The sequence below is a fragment of the Parasteatoda tepidariorum genome, chromosome 2, assembly GCF_043381705.1.
Source record: "Parasteatoda tepidariorum isolate YZ-2023 chromosome 2, CAS_Ptep_4.0, whole genome shotgun sequence".
In the NCBI taxonomy this organism is placed as follows: domain Eukaryota; kingdom Metazoa; phylum Arthropoda; class Arachnida; order Araneae; family Theridiidae; genus Parasteatoda; species Parasteatoda tepidariorum.
In genome coordinates, this window is record NC_092205.1 from 12,617,535 (window position 1) to 12,638,603 (window position 21,069).

At 28.0% G+C, this 21,069-nt stretch overlaps 2 protein-coding genes across 4 annotated transcripts; both read left to right on the forward strand.

Annotated features, from left to right (window-relative positions):
• Window positions 1–10: 10 nt before the first annotated feature.
• LOC107455921 (snRNA-activating protein complex subunit 1) lies at window positions 11–7,689 on the forward strand. Of its 3 annotated transcripts, none has more exons than XM_071177178.1 (4): window positions 11–2,711; window positions 4,326–4,528; window positions 5,474–5,714; window positions 6,941–7,689. In XM_071177178.1, exon 1 carries the CDS (start codon window positions 152–154, stop codon window positions 1,358–1,360), a length of 1,209 nt encoding a protein of 402 aa, XP_071033279.1. In that variant the 5' UTR covers window positions 11–151; the 3' UTR covers window positions 1,361–2,711; window positions 4,326–4,528; window positions 5,474–5,714; window positions 6,941–7,689. The 3 variants fall into 3 exon arrangements, with proteins under 3 accessions (XP_071033279.1, XP_071033280.1, XP_042902051.1); XM_071177179.1 differs by having other exon boundaries at window positions 5,474–5,647; XM_043046117.2 differs by lacking the exon at window positions 6,941–7,689 and having other exon boundaries at window positions 11–1,462; window positions 5,474–6,572.
• Window positions 7,690–14,068: 6,379 nt separating this feature from the next.
• LOC107455928 (snRNA-activating protein complex subunit 1-like) lies at window positions 14,069–18,480 on the forward strand. Its single transcript, XM_016073658.3, has one exon. The coding sequence runs from the start codon at window positions 14,185–14,187 to the stop codon at window positions 15,349–15,351; it is 1,167 nt and encodes a 388-aa protein (XP_015929144.1). The 5' UTR covers window positions 14,069–14,184; the 3' UTR covers window positions 15,352–18,480.
• Window positions 18,481–21,069: the final 2,589 nt, after the last annotated feature.

Genomic DNA, 21,069 nt, shown 5'->3' on the forward strand with positions numbered 1-21,069 from the left:
TTTTTAACAAACAGAAGCAGACAACCGGAAACAAGACTAACAATAATAATGATGAAATCGACGAAACATGTGCTGAAAGTGAATTTCAAAGTAAAATATTAGAGGTTTTCAATTCAACGTGGTGAGTTTTTTCTTGACTTTTTACAACGCAATGAGTACTTATAAATATATTGCAACAGGTTTTATTGATGATGCTAAAAAGCTTTATGATGATTTTGCTAAGTGCCCGAATAATGATTTTAAAACATTTTGTAACGTGTGGAAAAAATATAAATTTAGGTGCATATTTATGGGTTGCACAGATCAGAAAGAATTGAGAGAGTTTACAAATGAAATCTATCAGCTAACTTTAAATTATATGGGGTCGTCATCCTTTGATTCACAGATTGCTGCGATTTACCTTTTGTATGCTTTATACCGAAATCAAGATGAAATTTCACCTGTGAGGATTCGAGTTTCAAAATTGCAGTATCGTAATATTCAACAAATTCATGAATACGCTGTTAATAAGAAAGCACATGAGCTACATTACATAATTGATTATTTAAAGGCAAATTGCTTGGAATTAGTCGCCAATAGTACGTTATACGGTCCATGTTGCTCTTTAAACAAAGATAATCTTATAAAATCGAGCGCTAATCAGTTAGTAATCTTAACTGATTTACAGCAAAGCATGTCAAATTTTCATGATAATGACGTGATTACAAATCTAAAAAAGATGCGGGATCAATATTCAGAACTAAAGCACACTATTATGTCTGCACCAACTTATGTTAGAGATAATGATTCTTCTCTGATAAATGACTATGAAGAAAAAAATAGGAAGCTGAATGAAATTTTGGGAAAAAATGTAAATTATTCTGACTCTTCTTGTTATGCTGGGAAGAATAATAAAAGCAGTTTAGGACCAGTTATAGAAAAAAGCGACATAGGTCGTCGAAGACTTGAAATAAAAAATGCCGCTTCTGAAATGAAAGTTATGATTCCCAAAACAAAATATCATGAAGAACTTATCGAAGAATGTGTAAACAATGAGGTTACCGATTCAGAAATAATTTCTTTGAAAAGAAAACGTTTTTATAATAAACGTCTTCCAGTTAATAAGCGTAGAATCGGTAGACCAAAAAAGCACACCGAAAAAATTTCTTCATGTGAAAGTGATGATTCAGACTTTAAATATTCTTTCCAAATTTTACCTAACCCAGTTACTAAGACTAAAAGAGGTCCAACTGGACGAAGGAAAGTGAGCTATTTGAGAAATTACGAAGGACCTGTTATCATATCTTCAAAAGAAGAACCTATAAATGATTGCAATAAAACTTCTGATGAATCATTTGAAGATCAATTTATAGAATTTTAACACATTTTATTGCATGTATTCCATTTCTGTATGTATTCTGTCTGTCCAGTTCTGTATTATGCATGTATTCACACATTCCATACTCTGAAATTTTTTTGCTAAGTAATTAAAGTTTTTTATTTAAATGTACCAGTTCATTTTTAAATGGATTTGAATTGTTACAATTTTAATGATTTTTCATTGCCAACTGAATAATATTTTTTTCCATGTTCAAATCTTATTCCATTTTAACTTATTAATAACAAAACGAGAACGATTAATAAAAATATTCTTTAAATAAAAATATCAATAGTTATTTGAGATTTGTTTGTTGTTCATTTTATCATGTTTCAATTATTGAATTTATTATGTCAAAAAATTATATTAATTATTCACCAAATATTTTAATGGAGCCTAATGATATCCTTGAGAAAAAAAAATCATAATAATAAATATAAAAGTCTTAGCATCGTTCGGCTAGATGTCTGGGGCCGTAGACCCTTTCATCCTCTTTACCAGCTCTTATTTTTTAAAAGTAATCTTCAATTAAAATAATGAAGTAGAAATCACATGGTATAATTTTCATTCCAATTACAAGATTGATATTCAGTTTGCAATTCTTTGCTAGCATGTTGTTTCTTGTAAGCTTAAAAACTAATCTCAGACTTAAAAAAAAAACACTGAGAGGTAGAGCAAGAAAATCATTTTTTATTTCTGGACTTACTCACTTTCTATTTGTTTTAATTCCTTAATCCTGCAGTTTGACTATAAATATGCAGCTACCACCCTTCTATGTATGTATTAATTTCTATTCCTTCACAAGCAAAAATTACGTTAATGGCCAACATCATGTTTTGTGTTAAAAAAAATTTATTTCATGAATATTTACCATTTATATGCTAATGTTCCAAAAAATGGTATATGGATAGTATTATTTTTCATAGATTTAAAGAAGAATTTTTTGCATTTAGTTTGACTCTGTTTCCATATTTGAATTTTTTATGAATATTTGATACAATTTGTAAATTGTTGTCCTACTTGTAATATAATTAAAAACCTAATTTTTAAAATCTGACTAACAATACTTATAAGCTTTTAAAGGGGTGATATAACCCTTAGCCTGACATCAAAATTGTATTTTAACATCAAAATATAATTTTAAAACCAAATGCTCCATTTTTGGAACAATTTTGTTTTACGACTTCTATTTTTAGATTTCAAGGGATACATTTAGTTGTGCTGTGTGCATCTTATTCAATTCGTATGGATTATGATACTTATTCAAGATTTGAATGGGAAAGGGGCAATGATTATATGAAGTTTAAACTTCTTTTGTCATGATATCAGAGTTATTGTGACGAATACTTAGAAAGTATGCACTCTTTCATACACAGTGTTTTTCTCTTTTGTTGAAATTCTAACTATTGAAAAGAAATTCTTGCGGATAAAAAGTGACTTTCAGAAGTTATACTTTTTACCTTATTTGAAAATGGTGTTAAAATTTAATATCTAAGGGGTTTTCAATGCATTCCCCACAGTTGTGTTGAAGATATTCTTGCTATTGATAGTTTTTCCTTTCTGATTTAATTTTCTAGGTATCTAGATAGTTTTCAGCTAGAGCCTGATGTATTTGCCAGTGATTGATGTATTGCCTGATGTATATGTAGAATATCTTGTCGTGTCTAGAATAATTTTATTCTTTGAAAAAAGTTTTGCAAAATGAATTTGACCTTTTTGTGGACTTTTATAAAGAAATGCTATTTTGTTCCGACCTAAGATATCTATTTGAACACAGCTGGATTGATCTTGTCTGCCATCAGTAAAAATGCCCCTGTCAAAAACCAATGTTCCAAAAATAGAACATTGTTAAAAACACTATTAAAAAAAATTTTTCTTATTTAATTTTCTTTAAATTGTTGATTAATTGTCAGTGATCTTTAGTACTGAATTTATCAAATTCATGCAGTGTTCAAAATAAAAAGTGATGCTCCAGAATAACTTTTAATCTAATGGTCTGATTTTCACATGCTGGGACTCAATCTAAATAGTTTGAAGACCTGTTTATAAATATGCTTAACAATTTGTGCAGAAAATTCTTTTAGTTATGAAGTAAGACATTTAAAAAAATGCTTTCGCTTTAATAAACATTGCATGTTTTTTTTTTTCTGTTTTTTTTTTTTTTTTTTTTATTGGATTTAGATTTCTGGCTCTAAGGTTCTGTCAATTCGGAAAAGTTGGTCTCCAAAGTGTTATTCTAGACTTTTGTGAAAAGTTTGTTTTCATGAATTTGTTAAAATATAGACCTGATAACTTTTTTTTTAAAAAAAATAAATAAAAATTCATAAAACGAGTGCAGCTGTAGACTGTTAATTAGCTTATTAAACTTTTCTAGTTGTATTTCCTCGTCATCATTTTTATTTTAAAAATAATTCAAATCTTTTAATGAACAAATCTGATTATTTCAACTTTCTATTAAACAAAGCATTTTATCTTTCAAAATTGTTTCAGATTGGCTTTTAATGGTAACTAATTTTTATTTTTGTAGTGTAACGTTAAAACTTTTAAAATATGAAATAGCGATAAATTTTTATTTAAAAAAGTTTTTTTTTGCTAAATGTGGTGTATATGTGCCTTATATACATTAATAAAGAAAAACTTTTTCATTTTACTCTGGAAATCTCTTAAAATACAGTTTTATCTAGAGACTGACCACCCTAAAACCATATCATACATGTGTCTGTTTATTTTCTGCCCATACAAATCAAAAAGTAAGAAAAAATAATGTAATATTAAACTAATGCATTTATAAATACAGCTTCTTTAAAATAAATTGCTACTTAGTTTCTTACTTTGCCCTTCTATTTACATTTTGGTATTATAGCCTCATTCTTCGTGTAATATCGGATGGTATCAATTATGTAATAAGTTAACAAGTTTTTACCCTATACTCACAAATAAAATGTTGAAAAAATTTATGCATTTGTAGGTAATAGTAAGATAGCAGTTGTGGGATTATTGGCCAAAGAGGACAAGTCACAAATGGTCCGTAGACATTCTGGACTGAAGGGACTTCTTTCAAGACAACCAAATAAGAATAATATATGTAGCTTATCCATTTTTTTGATGGGACATAAAAGCTGATTGACATCAGATTTACATGCTGTATACTTTTGGTAAAAGATGGCAATGGTAAGTTAAAGAAATTTATTTTTTAGAGTTTTTATATCATTTGATGTAATAATTCCTAAAAAGAACTCTACATAGTTAAGATGAGTAGAAAATGTTTGATGCTGCAATGAATGTTGATGATGATTGGCGATGAACAAATTAAACAATGTTTATTAAAATATAACAAATGATAAAAAGAATAATGTCTGCTTTCTTTGGGGGTAAAAACATAACTGACTCTGATTGGTTTATGAAAAGGAAGTGAAAGAAGAAAAAAAAAGACAGATTTTCTTGTTGATTAAGGCATAGTTGTTTTCTAACAAGAAATATCAGAGCAGGTGTAATACCAAAGCTACAGATTTACCAGAATACAGATTTACCAAAGCTACAGAATTTAATTTACATTTAGACCTAGCATGACATATACTATATACCTAACTATAAAATTTAGAAATATAAATTTTATAATAGGTCCCTAAATAATCTTAATTGCTTTCTGGTTTCCATTACCTCTAATTTAAGCTTTGGATTTTCCTGGGTAAGTGATAGATTGTAAAGTTATAAAATGTAACACTCCTTTTCCTAAGTTACATATAAATAAATTCTGAACTCTTTAAGTATTTTTAATTCTTTTTTAGATAATTATGCAATTGTTTTGAAAATTCAATACATTAGTAGCAATTAATTTATTTCCTAATTTTTCAAAGGTGTTTATGGACAGGGAGCAAAGTTTGCTTTGCTTGCCATTGTTCTCATAAGAAATTTTTTATAATGAACAAATTTCAGCACATATAGTATAAAATGTTTTGGAACTCAAAACTATAAAATAATTGTAGAGAAACTGAAAACTTGAATTGGTATTTCAAAAAAATAATTTAATACCAACTTAAAATAATTTTAAAAAATAATTTAACATTTTGGTTTAAAATTAATTTTCAATTTATATAAATTTTTCATTTTTTTTAGGAATGGCCCTTTATGTGTTCGAAATATGGGAATTTACTAAACAGAATCAACAATGAAGTGGATTGATGTATGAATGGGAAATCATTACTATAAAGCCCGTCGGTCCCCCCCCCCTTCGCGGATGTTGAAGAAAAGACTTTTCATCCCCCACTGCGAAGACCCTCCCTACCCAAGGTACGGCGAAGATGTTAGATTCCTCACCTTTTTTTATTTATATTAACATATTGTGCTATACAGACAGGTATGTTTACCAAAGAAACACACTCAGCCCTCAAAATAACAACAAATGGTATTTTAGAATTAGCCTCATATTGTAAAGACCAGCTTAAACTTAATTATATAGTACCTGGGAAGTTTCAAACGGACTATTTGGAAAGCAGGTTCGGGTTATACCGTCGAATGTCGGGAAGCCATTATCACATCGATTAGGCAGCTATATGAATCGGAAAAGAAACTAAGAATGCAATCATTAATGAAATTAAATATCATGTCTAAATCTCAAGGTAAAATTTTGATTACAGATGTTTCTATTGAGTCCGAACCGGATAATCTTGAGGAACATGCTGTATTTTCTTTGTATTCTGATGTGTCAGTCGAAAATAATAATATTGAAGCAGTGAAAGAATTTTTTGGTACATTACTATACATTGCCGGATATTGTGTTTACATTACTTCAAAAAAATTAAAATGCGTTATTTGTCAACAGGAATTATCAGTTGATAAATCTCTAGAAATTGATTATAATAATACTTACTTTTTAAATTTAGATAGAGGTAAACTTTTATATCTTCCGCTGCATGTTTTAAGGTTATAGTATATAACTACATAGTTATAAAAAAAACTGTGTTATGAGTATGAAGAAGACTTTAATAAATATGACAAATCCAGATTACTTGCAATTGAACTATCTGAAAAGTTATTAGAGTCACAAAATTTAATGGATGATTGTTGTGATAATAGGCACGATGAGTCTCAAATCATTAAACTTCTTTTGTGGTCTTCAACAAATATATTTTTAAACAATTATTGCAGAGAAAAGAATGATAAACATGAAATAGACAAACAATAAAAAATTGCTGAAAAACAGAAAAAAAGAAAACTAGGTGCTTTGAAGTAAGAGTAATATTCAATAAAGATATGCATAAAAATACTGAAATTTTTTTTACAAATATATTATGTTTTGATAAATTTATGTATAAAATTAGCATAAATTTTGGTAAATATTAAGTATCAATAAAACCATGATATTGGATTATTTCAATTTCTCTTTTTGACATTTTTTTCTTTATTTTTGAACTACCTTGTAATGATCTATACTAAAACTAAAAAAGAAACATTCTTTTTTTTTCTTCATAAACAAAATTTAAATTTAGATTTTTGCAATCTTAAGGATAAATAAATTTTGAGTTTGCTCCAGATTATATGTGCTATTCTCATTTTATTCACCTTCTTATGTTTATTTTATAGGTCTGGAAGCGTATATGTAAACAAGCTTTAAAACAATAATATATAAATTTATACATATTCATTGAAATGTATCTTATATAAAGTATATTAATTAATGATATATATCTTATTGAGTGACAGGAAAAATGATTTTAATAAATGCTTTTATATTTTTTCTTTCCTAATTTTTTTTTAAAATTGCGATTTAACAAAAACTTGAAGACAATTTCAAGTGCAGTACATAAAAAATATTCAATATTTTCTTGCCTTTTTCAGTGATAAAAATTTTTGTAATTATTGATCAATTTCTGCTCAGAATATTATACTAATAATACTATATTATACTAATAATTTTCTAGAGGAATCTCTATTTTGAGATATTTTTTTAACAAATCTTATAAGAAAGATTGTCATCAATGAATTTATTATATGTTAGAAAAACTTAAGATTTGAAAATGCTTTACTTTTTTATAGTAAGAAAAGATATATTTATTTTTGAAAATAATAAATACTATTTTAAAGTTTTACAATCTTAATGATCGAAATACTTTGCTAAATTACATATAATTTTCTTATTATTATTACTTTATAATTATTTTGTACTATTTGAATATCATATGTGTCAGTTATTTGTAAATAATTGCAGTATTTATGTTTATATTATTTCCACTTGGAATTTGAATGTATATCATAAGATTCTGAAAGAATTCTTAAAACATATTTTAAAATAAAAATTTTATGAATGTGCCAATAAAACTATTATTTCTTTATTTGTCTCTTTTCTGCCATGATATAACATATTTTTATTTGTCTCATATCCGTTTCCTTACTAAAATTTATCATTTCTTATTTTCAAATATATGATTAAATCTAATATTTAATTGCATATTAGAAAATAATAAATTATGCACTTAAATAAGGTTTATTCTTTTGATAATAATATTAGTTATGATGAATCAAGATTTAAAAATTAAAAGTAAAAAATTTCTTATTAAATTTCATTTCTGTTCATTCATTTCTATTGAAAAGCATCAAAAAGTCCTACATGTTCATTTTATTGAGTTATAATTTTATAAATGACTTAAAAAAGCTAAAAATTCACCACTTAAAAGAAATTTAAGTGCTATTAAAATAGCTAAAGCAAAAATATATTACGTCGCTCAAAAGTTTGAACTATTTATTATAGTTTTCTCATAATACAAATCTGAATACCGCGTTATCTTATGTTTCGCTAACACTTCAGAGGATGACGTCACAAATCTACTAAGAGGCCTTGACCTACACCTACAATCTACTAAGAGGCCTTTAACAACAACACCTACACCTTGACTCACGGTGGCTACTCAGGACGACCTACGCTAAGATTAAGACATAACTATCCACCCCACCACACCCCTATTCGAAGTCACCTTTCCTCGTACAGGGCTAAAGAGAAGAGCTTTGTTAACTTCGCATCATTCTCTTTGTAAAACATAAGTTCGACTTTTTCTTGATTCAAACTTAACACATTATTTCCGCCCAAAAAATTTATTGGCCATAATATTAAAATAAATACCATTTTAAACTAATAAAAATGTTTTACTGGTTGTCGTAAATGACGCTAGAAATACTTTATTTTAAAATTTTCAGTTTTTATTTTTAAAGCAAATATCGACACTTTTTTAGCTACATATTGTTCAATAACAATAATTTGTAAAGTTGGATTAAATTACGTTTTATTTGCGCAAACTTTATAGCAAATCTAAATGACTTTTGATCCCTTTTTTTTTAGCAGTTATTGCTATGCATTTCCACATAGATTTTAAAATTTCGATATTTTTAGCACGATATTATTACGAATCGAAAGAATCACTCATTTAGATAACCATTTTTTGACGCGGTTTATTATTAGTGCCGATTTTATTGCAAATCAAATTATTTTTCAATCATTATTTTGGTATTTATTGCAAGGATTTGAAAGTCCCAATATTTTTCATACGCTATTAATAGCGTATGAAAAATATTGGAACTTTCAAATCCTTCATAATCGAATGCTACATTTAAATACATCAGTTTTTGACACGCTTTATTTACACCGATTTCAACGTAAATATAAAGGGATTTTGGTAGTTAAAACAACGCTTTTCCCCATGATTTAAAAAAATTCTGATATTTTTAACACTACCGTTTGACAGCTCGCGAGCTTTGAATCGCGCATTAAAATCATTACTTTTTTGTGCCGATTTTAATATTTACTTTTTTGTGCTGATTTTCTTTTTCTTTCCCGTTATTGCAGTATTTTTACTTGTGATTTTGAATATCCTGATATTTTAACACAGTATTACAACTCGTGAAATTCGATTCTTAGCAAAATCAACACCTTCCCGAAGAGAATTAAAAAAAAAAAACCGTGATGTGTAAATTTATATTAAATGCGGTCTTTTTTGCAAAAAAATAATTCAAAGCACGAGCATATTACTTAAGTCCCATGAACACGTGCATATTTAACAACACAACCAATCTATTCTTTTTGTTGTCACATGATTTAAAAATCACATATCACGATTCGTATTTAAGCGTTTTAAAAATCATCATTCTTCTCAAAATTTAACTGTCATGCATCGAAATTCGTATTCATATAATAAAATTGCACATCACCGCATTTCGTATTAACAATAAGGAGATTTAAAAATCACATATCGCGATTCGTGTTCTGGCGTGTAAAAAATCATACGTTGTTATTCTTCTCGTAATTCAAAAATCATATTCAAGCGATTTAAAAACCATCTATGGCGAGTCATATTCACGCGTTTTAAAAATCATACGCTGTGAGTCTTTTTCTCCCAATTTAAAAACCACACATCTCGATTCGTATTCACGCAATTTGGAAACCACACATCGCGTTTTTTATTTACGCAATTTGAAAATCACACACAATTCATATTCAAGCAATTTAAAAAATAACACATCCCTATTTGTATTCACGAGATTTAAAAATCAGGAAAGGTAGAACACCATCTGGAACTGCTTCGAAAACTGATTAATTTACTTGCCTTAAGTTTAATGCTATGCTACCCACATCAACAGCTTCTGTCGAAATATTGTTTTCCAGAATGAATTTTACATGTTCAAAATTGCAGAGTTAATTTGTTCTTTAAACAAAATCATTTAATGGCTCGAAAAATCTATCACATGATCAAGTCGATAAAATTACAACAATATTTAAAAATTTTGCAAATTGCAGGATAACCATTAAGAAATTTTTTGAACCATTTTCTACCTACTTAGACCATTTTATATCATTTATGATTATATGCTGGGAAATGATTTGTATATCATTAAATTTTAACTTTAAAAAAATGTAATCAAGCAAAGTTTCGTTTAGCAATGTAAATTTTAATTAATTGTTAATATTATGTGCATTAATTTTAAATAGAAAGTGTTAAAAAAAGTATTGGTCATAAAGAGTTGTAACACGTATTTTTATTTTCTTCCTTCTGACAGCCCCTGCCTCTTATAATTTATTTAAAATAAAAATGTTTTAGAGTATATTCCCTACTAAATGTTGAATCTTATTTTCTGCAGAAGGGCTTTTGTTTTAATTTTAATCATTTTTAACCCTATAAACTTTCTTTAAATCAAAGTATTTAACTAGCAATTATTTTAATAACAAGATTGTCTTATTTATTTAATTCCATGAACAAATTTATGTTTAAATGGACTTTTGTATTATGCAATATGATAAAAAAACTTGATTTTTCCCATAGTTTTTAATTATTTCAATTTATCTAAATTTTTTTCTAGTAAATTGATTCTGATTCTGTTTTATTTTTCCTAAGTAATCAGTTTTGTAGTTTCTAATTTTAAACATTTAAAATTATTTAATTTTATGCCCATGAACACATAAAATTATTTAATTATTTATTAATAAATTATTATTATTATTAATTATATTATTTATTACAAGGTTAACTGACAAAAAGAATTTAGTTCTTAGAACAATGTTTATATAACAATTACTACCTACAACTGCTATCAACATGTCTGTCTAAATTGGCGATCGAAATGGGCTGCAGGGGGCGTAGAGCAGAACTCTTTACCTATGGCAACACTTCACATGCTTTCCCCATTAGCCTGTGGAAAGTCATAGAGGAAGGAAGTACGTTTGTTTCTCTCTTGATTTTCACATAGATTAAAATCTTTTAACTTAAAAAACTATATGGAACTGAAAACTACATTAAACATAGTTCTAAAGAAAAGTATCATAGAAATTTTAAAAAATATTTTTATTACATAAAAAGGAAAAATATTAAGAAAAGGGAAATTATCGTAGTACATTCCTATACAACTGAAAAGAGGAGGAGAGGGAAGGGAGAAGGGCTAAAAGCATGAAACCGGTCTCTCCCCAGATGGCGTATTCGAGTGTTGCGATCGCGAATACTTTGGCGTGCGGCCCTTCATTGGTCAATCTGCTGTACATGTGGCGCCCTTCACTCAAAAAGGTTGTGCACCCCTACTATAAGATTTTGATTAAAAAAATTACGCCGAAAACTTTTTTCCTCTAAATTTTACGGAAACGAATTGTCCCATGCTTAAAAATATGTTTTTTGTCTAATTAAATCAGTTTTTATTCGTGAGAATAATGAAATCCTATGAAAAATTTTAATGAAACTTTTCTTTTAGAATATTTTTTTTGTTGATATCTTTGAGTCCCACAGTGGACTGATCGTTAAGACACGCTTCCCAGCAGATCACCGAAGTCAAGCATCACTGGCTGCGGTCAGTGTGCGGGTCGGTGACCACTTGGATCAGTCTGTGTAGGGACCGAAGGTGTGCGGTATTGGCCCTCGTTAAACTGTTCTACCGTAAAGTGCTCGACTTCGCTTGCAGGTCGTCGGGTTACCGAAGAGGGGGTGCCATCCCCTCTGCAGAGGTTCAAAATTGTGATGGCATGTCTTCGGATCATCCTCAAGGATGTTACCCAGACCGTCGCCAATAGCCCATTGTGCAGCTCTAGTGCGACGTAAATGAACTACAACTACTACTGATCTCTTTGTTGTTTAAAATGTAAGCTGTAGTTATTTTTTGGTATTATGATAAAAATTGTTATGATTATATAAATTATTGTTGGTGTATAAAGGTTTTTTTATATGGTTTATTTTACATGTGAGAGAGAGTAAATGATTACGGATTTGGTGTTTCAGCTCTGCTCTACCTAATGTGGTTATCATATGAGAAAAGAAAAAAATTATAAATTTAAAAAGTAAGTAAAAAAAAAAAAAACAATTTCGGAGTTTATATAATGCATTCTCATTCGTATTATTTTCCTACTTTTAGAACTAATAGTACAAAATACTAACTAATTGTACTAATAGTACTAATATAAAAAATACAAACACACTTTTTTTATTTCAAAGAACTTTATTTATTATTATCTATTGACTGAGAAACCATGATTTACTTAAAATGAAATAGTTTAAAAGGTGACATATTTTAAACCATTTCTCAATGAAGCAATAATATTTTTTTTTATTAAATTAAATGTGTGTTTTTTTTTATTGAACTAAATGGGAATTATTGTACAAAAATAAAGGTTACATTTCATGTTTGAATAAGAAGTTGAGTTTCATTTTTGAAAAAAAATAAGTATTTTAAGAAAATTCAGAAGCTCGCTTTTACAATTTAAAAATTTTTTTTTAAAAATTTAATTTATAAATATAAATTAATAACAAAATCCATGCACATTAAATAAAGGGTAGAATCATGAACTAATGAAATATATAAAAGAATTTGATATGCAAACATAATATTGATAATTATATAAAATAATTCTAACAGTACATAAATACACAATTATAAAAGTTATTAAATGAAATCAATTGCTTACCTCCTTCGCAAAGCTATTTTGCGTTTCCTTGTTATCCGAAGAGAAACTTTATTAAGAAAGGGAATTATTTATGGTGCGACTTGTGTTAAAAATTTTAATTTATGATTATGTCGCAAATAATTTATCAATCTGATGAAAAGAAATAATTCTACATTAAAACAATTAAACAAAGTATAAGGCAAAAAATTCTTGAAATCTGTTCGTGAGTGAAAACTCAGTGATAAAAATACACTGAACCTCAATGGTAAAACTAAACCATTCATTTTAAAATGTTAAATCAAACAAATTATAACTATTGACACACTTATTCGACATGTAATTCTAGTAAATACACTAACGTGCTTGGGGGGGGGGGTATAGATTGGAGGTCACGTTTGGGCCATGAAAATTGATTTTAATGATTATAAAAACAGTTTCCTGATATTAATATTAGGAAACTGTTTTTATGAAAAATATATTTCATTTTAATTTTTAAACATCTAGTTGTAAAAGGAAAATAGTATAAAATCCAAAACAATCCTAACCTAATTGTCAGAAAATATATTTTTAATAAAAGAGATGTATAAATAAAATTCGAGTAGACTAGTAATTAGTGATATGGTCGCTTTGTCCACTATGCTCAAAATGTAAAAAAGTTTTTACAAATTTAGTTCATTTTTAACTATTACCCAGAATATTACTAGAAAATCAGATCCATCGTAATGTACTTTATTTACAATTTAGCAGTGTTATTCCTGGATATGAGATTCGCTTACATTCTAAAAGAATAGCATTTTCACTAAGTGCAATAATATGTCTTTTTTACGCATTTAGTGCAATCTGTTCTTTCAAGTCTAGTGCTAGGTTTTCAAAAGATATTTGCTAATCAAATAAAATAATTTAGAACACATTATATTGAAAGATATTCGAATACTAGATTTAAAGTTCATCAGTAATGAAAAAAGAATATTTCGTATGAAATTGAACTTATTGGCTAAAAGTTATTAAAATATAAAACATATAAGTATCCTATCAAATTCTTAATAGTCCATTGTGCAGCTCTAGTGCGACGTACATGAAGTACTTACCAACGTACCATTACAAATGATTAAAATTTGTCTGTGCAATGATTGAGAGTTCTGTCAACGTTTATTCTCATTAAAGGGATCGTTCTCCCTGTATGTCTTCCCTTCATCTCGAAAAACTCGCATCTTTCAAATCACACCTGCGATTTTTTTAATTTATAGTGAAAATTATGCTTAAAATTATGGTATATTTATGAAGCGTTAGAAACTGTAACCGTTATGAAAATTTGACAAACAGAAAGTCAAGAAAAACAAAAACGAAACGGTAAGCGGGGGAACAAATTTTAGCTCAGAATTTTTATTTATGTTTTAAGTTTTTAGCTATTTATGTTACAATGTGTGCATGCAAATATATTGCAGCTGGTTTTATGAATGATGCGAACAAACTTCTTAACGATTTCGCTAAATGTGAGGACAATGATTTTAAGACATTTTGTAATGTCTGGAAAGAACATAAATTTGCTCACATTTTCATGGGTCGTCCTGATTATAAAGAATTCCGAGAATTTACGAGTGAGATCTATCAGCTTACTTTGGATTACATGATGTCTTCCTCCACTGAATCTCAAATTGCCGCTATTTATCTTTTATATTCTTTATATAAAAGCCAAGGTGTTATATTACCGGTAAAGATCCGAATTACTCAATCGCAGTACCAGGTTTTTCAGCAAATTCATTCACATGCAGTGAGAAAAAAAATATTCACTCTACTTTATATACTAGATTATTTAAAGAAAAATTGCTTGGATTTAGTAGCTAATGGCAGCCTTTATGGGCCGTGTTGTTCTCTAAATAAAGATACATTAATGAAACCAAAGGCTGATCAGGTCGGAATTTTGTCTGATTTAAAGCAAGATATGACTCTTTTTCAGGAAAGCAAAACTATTCTAAATCTGAAAAAGATGCGTAGTCAGTATCTGAAGCAAAAAGACAGTATCATGTCTGCATCATGTAATGTAGGTGCTGATAAAGGTTCAGATATTGTCAAAAGTTACGAAAGGTTTGACTTTGATCTTGATGTTCTAGCACATGGCCGACGCCATGCTGCACGAAGAAATTTAGATAATTCTTCTGATATCGGTAATCGTAGAGCAATGCTGAAAAAGAGTTCTTATAAAAGGAGAGCTTTGTTTCGGTATTTGAATCCCGAAGAAGAACCTAATGAAGACACAGAGAAAAGTGAAGTAGTGCCCATTAAAAAGAAGCGTCAGTATAAAAAACGATTACCTGTTAATGAGCGTAGAGTTGGTAGACCCAGAAAGCGTCCAGTGGATCGTGATTCATCAGATGAATCTGAAGGGTCTCCTCCGTCTACATCTAAACCAGATACTGTTAAAAATAATAAAAGAGGTCCAACTGGTCGAAAAAAAGTAAGTTATTTAAAGAATCATGAAGGCCCAGTTATCTTAGAAAAAAAGACCCCCAAAAAAGAACTGATAGTTGATGATGATTATACCAGCACTTCTGATGATTCTTCTGATATTGATGATTTGGAATTTTAAATTCAACCTATGTAATCTTTCTGATGCTCGTTTTTAACTATTTTTTCTGAAATTTTTATGCAGTTATATATTGAATTTTACCTATTTAATTTTTAATAGTTTAAAAAAGAATTTTTCCACTGTTTCTGTCCTAAAACTTTTAATTAAAAAATAATTTTTATTTTGGGGAGATTTTCAAATTGTGATCTGTGGCAGAAAAATTGCCAAGTCTTGGCAACTTCTAGACCAACTCAAAAGGCTATATGATGTTTTTTAAAAAAATTACAAGTTTAAAATCTATTTGGCGATTGTAGTTGGCAGGACAGATCACAATATGGAAATATCCCCTATGTATTTTATTGCTATCAAATTAGGTATATAATATATTTTAAACTTATGCTTACTGTTATTCAAAATATTTTGGTAATTTATATAAAATTTTTATTATAAGGAACCGGTTATAAATTTAAAAATGAAATGATTTAAGAATATTATTTAATATAAAATGATATATTTCATGTTAGTTTTCCGTGCATTCCTACGCATACAACAGTATACATAAAGCAGTGTTTTCCCTAAAGGTTTTTATAATGGCGGTCCCCCTGCCTGCTCTTTGATCCTTTTAAATGCACCCTCTTTGTCCGCCATCCCTTAAAAACACTGCCTTTTTTTCTTATTCCATTTTGAAAAAAATTAATTCACTGTTTAAATAATAAACTGGTACAATTATCTGTGTTTATAGGTTTAATTCCGATTACTATAAGAAATATTTACTTAGTTAATATTATTCTTAAATTTTAATAAATTTTTCTTTTTTCATGGGGGAAAAAAAAAAAATTTTTCAGTGATTTTAATTATTTTTTAAATAAATACCTTTTTCTTTTAAAAAAAAAATTCTACTTTAAATGTTTATTTTCTCATAATTTTTAGTTTGAATTATATAAAAAGCTTTCAAGTTCCAGAGATTGTCTATTACCATGCCTTTTATCATTTTCATAAACTATAAATTTTTCTCTTATTCTTATAGAGAGAGAATTATTTTTTGAAATATACATACTCATAAAATAATTAGAGAGTAAATTATTGAGAATCAAATTCAGTTTTTACATAATATTAAACATTTTGATAAATTACTATGATGTAATTGAGTAGGCATTTTGATAAATTATTACGACGTAAATGAGTAGGCAGCATCCTGCCCTTTTTTATTTTAAGGGAGAACTCTGCGTATGGCTGTAGTATATGGGTGAACAATCTGCAGCCAGTAAGAGCTTCTAAACACAAAAAAAAAAAAAAAAAATTCAAACAGAGAACGAAAAACAAATTTTAAATTGCACTTTTGTGTCTTTTTCTTGATGCCATCTAATTTTCACTGATTCGATAATAAATCCATGTTGCATCTTGATCGCTTTTTCGGTGGTTATTGTACAGAATTCCGCATGGTTTAAAGAATACAAAATTGATACACAAATAACAAATTTCAGTGATCATGCTTTGTTGGCATTATTTTTACTGATTCCATCATAAATCCAAGTAACGTTTCAATCGTTCTTTTGGCAAATGCCCCAACCAATCTTCATGTGGTTTAAAAATCCTGATACATTTAACCAATGCAAAAAGTGACAATTAACAAATGGTCTGTCTGAAATATATTCTGTTTTGTTAAAATGCTATAATAAAAACAGAAGAACAGCAAAAATGAAAAAAAAAAAATCATTCTTATTTTTTAGAACTAAAAGTGTCGAAAAATGACAAAATTGACTATAATTAAAAAAAAAAAAAAAACAAGTACAAAAACTTGTTTAGTATAAGTAATCTAGTTTCAATTCTAGTTTTAAAACTTAATAAATATATATAAAAACTATTTCCAATAATAAAGTGTACTATATCTAATATAGTTAAAAATACGATTTTAAATTATTCTTTAATATATCTATACAAATTTCGAAAACAAAACTTAGTAGAGAAATATTTTTCCAAAAAATATTCTGCTGAATATTTAGCCAAGCATTCAGCCAACTTAATTTTTAACTAAAGGGTTCAATACTCCTTACATCCCTAATTTTAATACGATGTTATTGCAACGTGAGAAATTCGCAAAGTGGAGAAAAACATGGATTTTTAAACGGCTCGCCGTTTGTAATTTTGGTTTCAATTTTTTGTTGCTTAGGTGATTTTTTTAGGGCAAATAAAAAACGTTTACTGTAAATCTAAATTAAATCTAATAATTCAATAAAAGGAAATATCTAAGGTATATTACCAAATAAGTATTGATTCTTAATTTGAATATAACAGTTTTGTTTTTATTTTACGCTTTTGTTTAAACCATATAAATTTTCTTCAATTAAAATATTTAGTTTGAATTTAAATTAATTTTTATATATTTAATTTTTTTTTAAACTTTCACTCTGTCACCATTGCAGTTTTTTCATTGTGAGAATTTATTGTAAAATGAACATTTGTATTGCATGATTTGATGAAAACCAACAAACATTTTTCTCCAAAGTTTATTTATTTGTTTAATTTTTGAATGGGATTTTTTTTAAGAGTATGTTTTTTATTATATTGGAACAAAATCTAATAATTTAAAGCATTTAATTTTCTGCAAATTTATTACTAAATTCACTGATAGGTATTAAACCTCAGGTATATATCTATAATCAATCTATAGGTAATAAGCCTCAAATCTGAGATACAATTTGCTTTCCAAACTTAAATGCAACGTTGACTTTGATTTGTAATAAATTTGAAAAAAAAAAGTGAGAGAGAAACAGCTATGAAGATTTCAAAAGGTTACAGTAATTTTATCTTAAGTATTTTTATAAGTATAACTTTTGTTTATTGATAATTTTAAATTACGTAAAAAATTTATCTCTGCACACCGGATATTCAATTTAATTTCTTTTAAATTTTAATTTAATGACAGGAAAGAAGGGTTTCTAGGTATCAACACACACACACAAAATAAAAAAATGTGATAATTTGTAATCTTTTAGTTTTTCTAGTTTTACTTGTATGTTATTTTATTTTTTTCATTCTTTGTAATCTTTACTGTATTTTCGTTATTGTTTTGTATCTTTGTTGTTTTGTATCCTTGTTGTATCGTATCCTTGTTGTATCAAAATAATTAATAAACATAATTACTTTGAATCATGAGTAAATTTTAATAAAATGTTTATTGAAAATTTTCTTTTTTTAAATTGAATAGTTCTGTGGTATATTTATGTATAAATATACTTTTTTTTTTTGCTTGCACACTACTGTTTAAACTTATTAATAAACTAATATAATGACATAGTATTAAATTTGATGTACAAAAATCTGTTCTGCACATACTTATGTGTAGTGATTTTTATTTTATTTTTTAGAACATGGCATATTATCTGATTGGTTGCCTTCATATTCTTTGTGGAATCGAAAATTTTTTAAAGTTACATATTTTTGCTTTATTTTTTTGTTTTGTCTTTTTTTTCTTCTTTTTTCCACCATTCTCTTTATTCAACCATTATTTTTTTTATAGCTATTGATTAGCTGACCTGATTTATGGGTTATGACTACTAATTTTCAACTCCATAGTTTCGTAATTTTGAACACAATCCAGAAGATACCCTCATTTGCATTTCATGGAGAGGAAAAGCAGGATAATCTCCCACGGTTAGCCTAACCGCAATGATGGGATTTGAACCCGGTTCCCCTCATTTGAAGGCAAACGCTCTGCCATCACGGCTCTTTTCCACCATTTTGAAAATTTCTTAGTTTTTGCTGGGAAATGGCTGTAAATATGTGATAAAGCTGTTCTCTGATAGATTTTAAAGTTACAGGGGGAATGAGAAATTTTACAAGCAATCTGGAAAAACGTTCATTTAAATATTTGAACATTGAATTTTTTTTAAAAAGGGTTTTCTTCTTTAGAAATTCTGAAAAATATATTTAATGTATTTTTCAGGTCATTCCATATTTTTAAATTTCATTTCAATAATTTAATTTGAATCATTTATCTAATTTATACTACTGTGTCACTATTTTAAATTAAATATAGTTAAATCAACTGAAAAACATCTAAAAAATGTGTGGTTTTATTTGAAAATTTTTGACACACAATTAAGAAATTTTAAACTTATGATACAATTACTAGAAATAAATTTGATAATAAAATATTAAATAAACTTATTATTTTTTACTTTTGGATATGACAGGAAATTTCTTAGATCAGAATTGAAGATTAAAAAAAAATAGTGCGTGGAGTTCCTCCGCGCGGAAGAAGTTAAACTTCGCAACTTGCGACATTAATTGTAGAAGAATCACTAGTTCTATTCAACGACTCTTTTTCCTGCTCCGCTTGCTTCCATGCTCTGTAATCACGGTAATGTAGTGCATTTTTCCCTCGTGGACCTCTTGAACCAGTGGAAGTGCTTGTGGTTGCCTGAAAATGTATTTGTATTAATAATGTATGTGAATGCGTCATAATGTAATTTCAGAAGAGAAAACCTAACAATTAATTGATATTCACAAGAGACGTACCTTGACATAACCTCAAATCCATCGCATTGTCCGTGGGATTGTTTTCACTCATTTTTTACAACTGTTATCCACTAAATTTGAAAATAAAAAATACTACCCTATCAAATTATATGTGTATCTAAACACACTAAAAAAATATTTATAGAAAAACAATACTTTTATGCTAGTGAGAACCAAAACAATATGGAAATGAATGAGGGAAAACTGGATCCTACCACGTGATTTTCCGGCCAATAAAAATGCAGCGTTAAACATTTAACGCAACCTTGTTGGAAGTCGCATAAGAAGTATAACTTCAAAAAAAGCTAGTCAGGCTATTAAACCTTTTAATACTTAGTAGGAGGCTTCGCCCCCTGCTCGCTAGCGCTCGCCAACCCCCGGAACTGCTTCGCAATCCGATGCTCGCTTATTAGATACGTTCTTAACGTCTCGCTTTTGTATACTTTTTTGAACACTGAAGTTCCGAAAACTTTTCACTGTAGAAAATTCTTTACCTGTGCATTTCAATATTAATTTGAAATTGAAAACAGTTTGCATATTTTTCTTATTCACACTATTCTAAATTTCGGTTGTTGAGGAAAGTAACTTTTGTTTTAAAGTCTTTCCCACCAAAGGGCTAAAACCATGTGTTGTAAAACAATATGAAATAGTACTGAACGCCGGATGTAAAGCATCGGCTTCGATGAAGATAATTCGGTGAGAATTCACCCGATTAGACATATGATACTCACTACGTGCTCTTGCACGCCGAAGCCTATCAATTAAAACATATTAGCGTTTTATATAATATAGATTAGCCATATGATGCTCACTACGTGCTCTTGCTCGCCGAATCCTATCAATTAAAAATGAAAACTGTTGCCAACGTGAGAAAAGAAATTTCATCGGTTTTATTGATACATACGTATTAGTGTTTTATATAATATAGATTGTCATTGATAAGAAAGAAAAAAAATGATATCTATAGGCAGTTTATGTCAAAAGAATTTTTTTGGTGCACTTTTATGTACTGTGAGTTCTAAATTGGTGATTAAAATAAGCCGGCTCATGAGCAGCACTCTACCACTTAGCATGCTTTCAACATTAAAATGTGGATAGTTATAGGAGTTGGAGTATTTAAACTTCTGTCTTGATTTTCAAACTGCATTGAAATTGCGAAAAATATCTTTATTGTAATCTCCATGTGGAAATTATTATGGAAGGAGAAAACAATGTAAT

Excerpts from the sequence above, each read along its gene's own strand:
- LOC107455928 (XM_016073658.3), top strand. The coding sequence starts at position 14,185 with ATGTGTGCATGCAAATATATTGCAGCTGGTTTTATGAATGATGCGAAC.
- LOC107455921 (XM_071177178.1), top strand. The coding sequence starts at position 152 with ATGAGTACTTATAAATATATTGCAACAGGTTTTATTGATGATGCTAAA.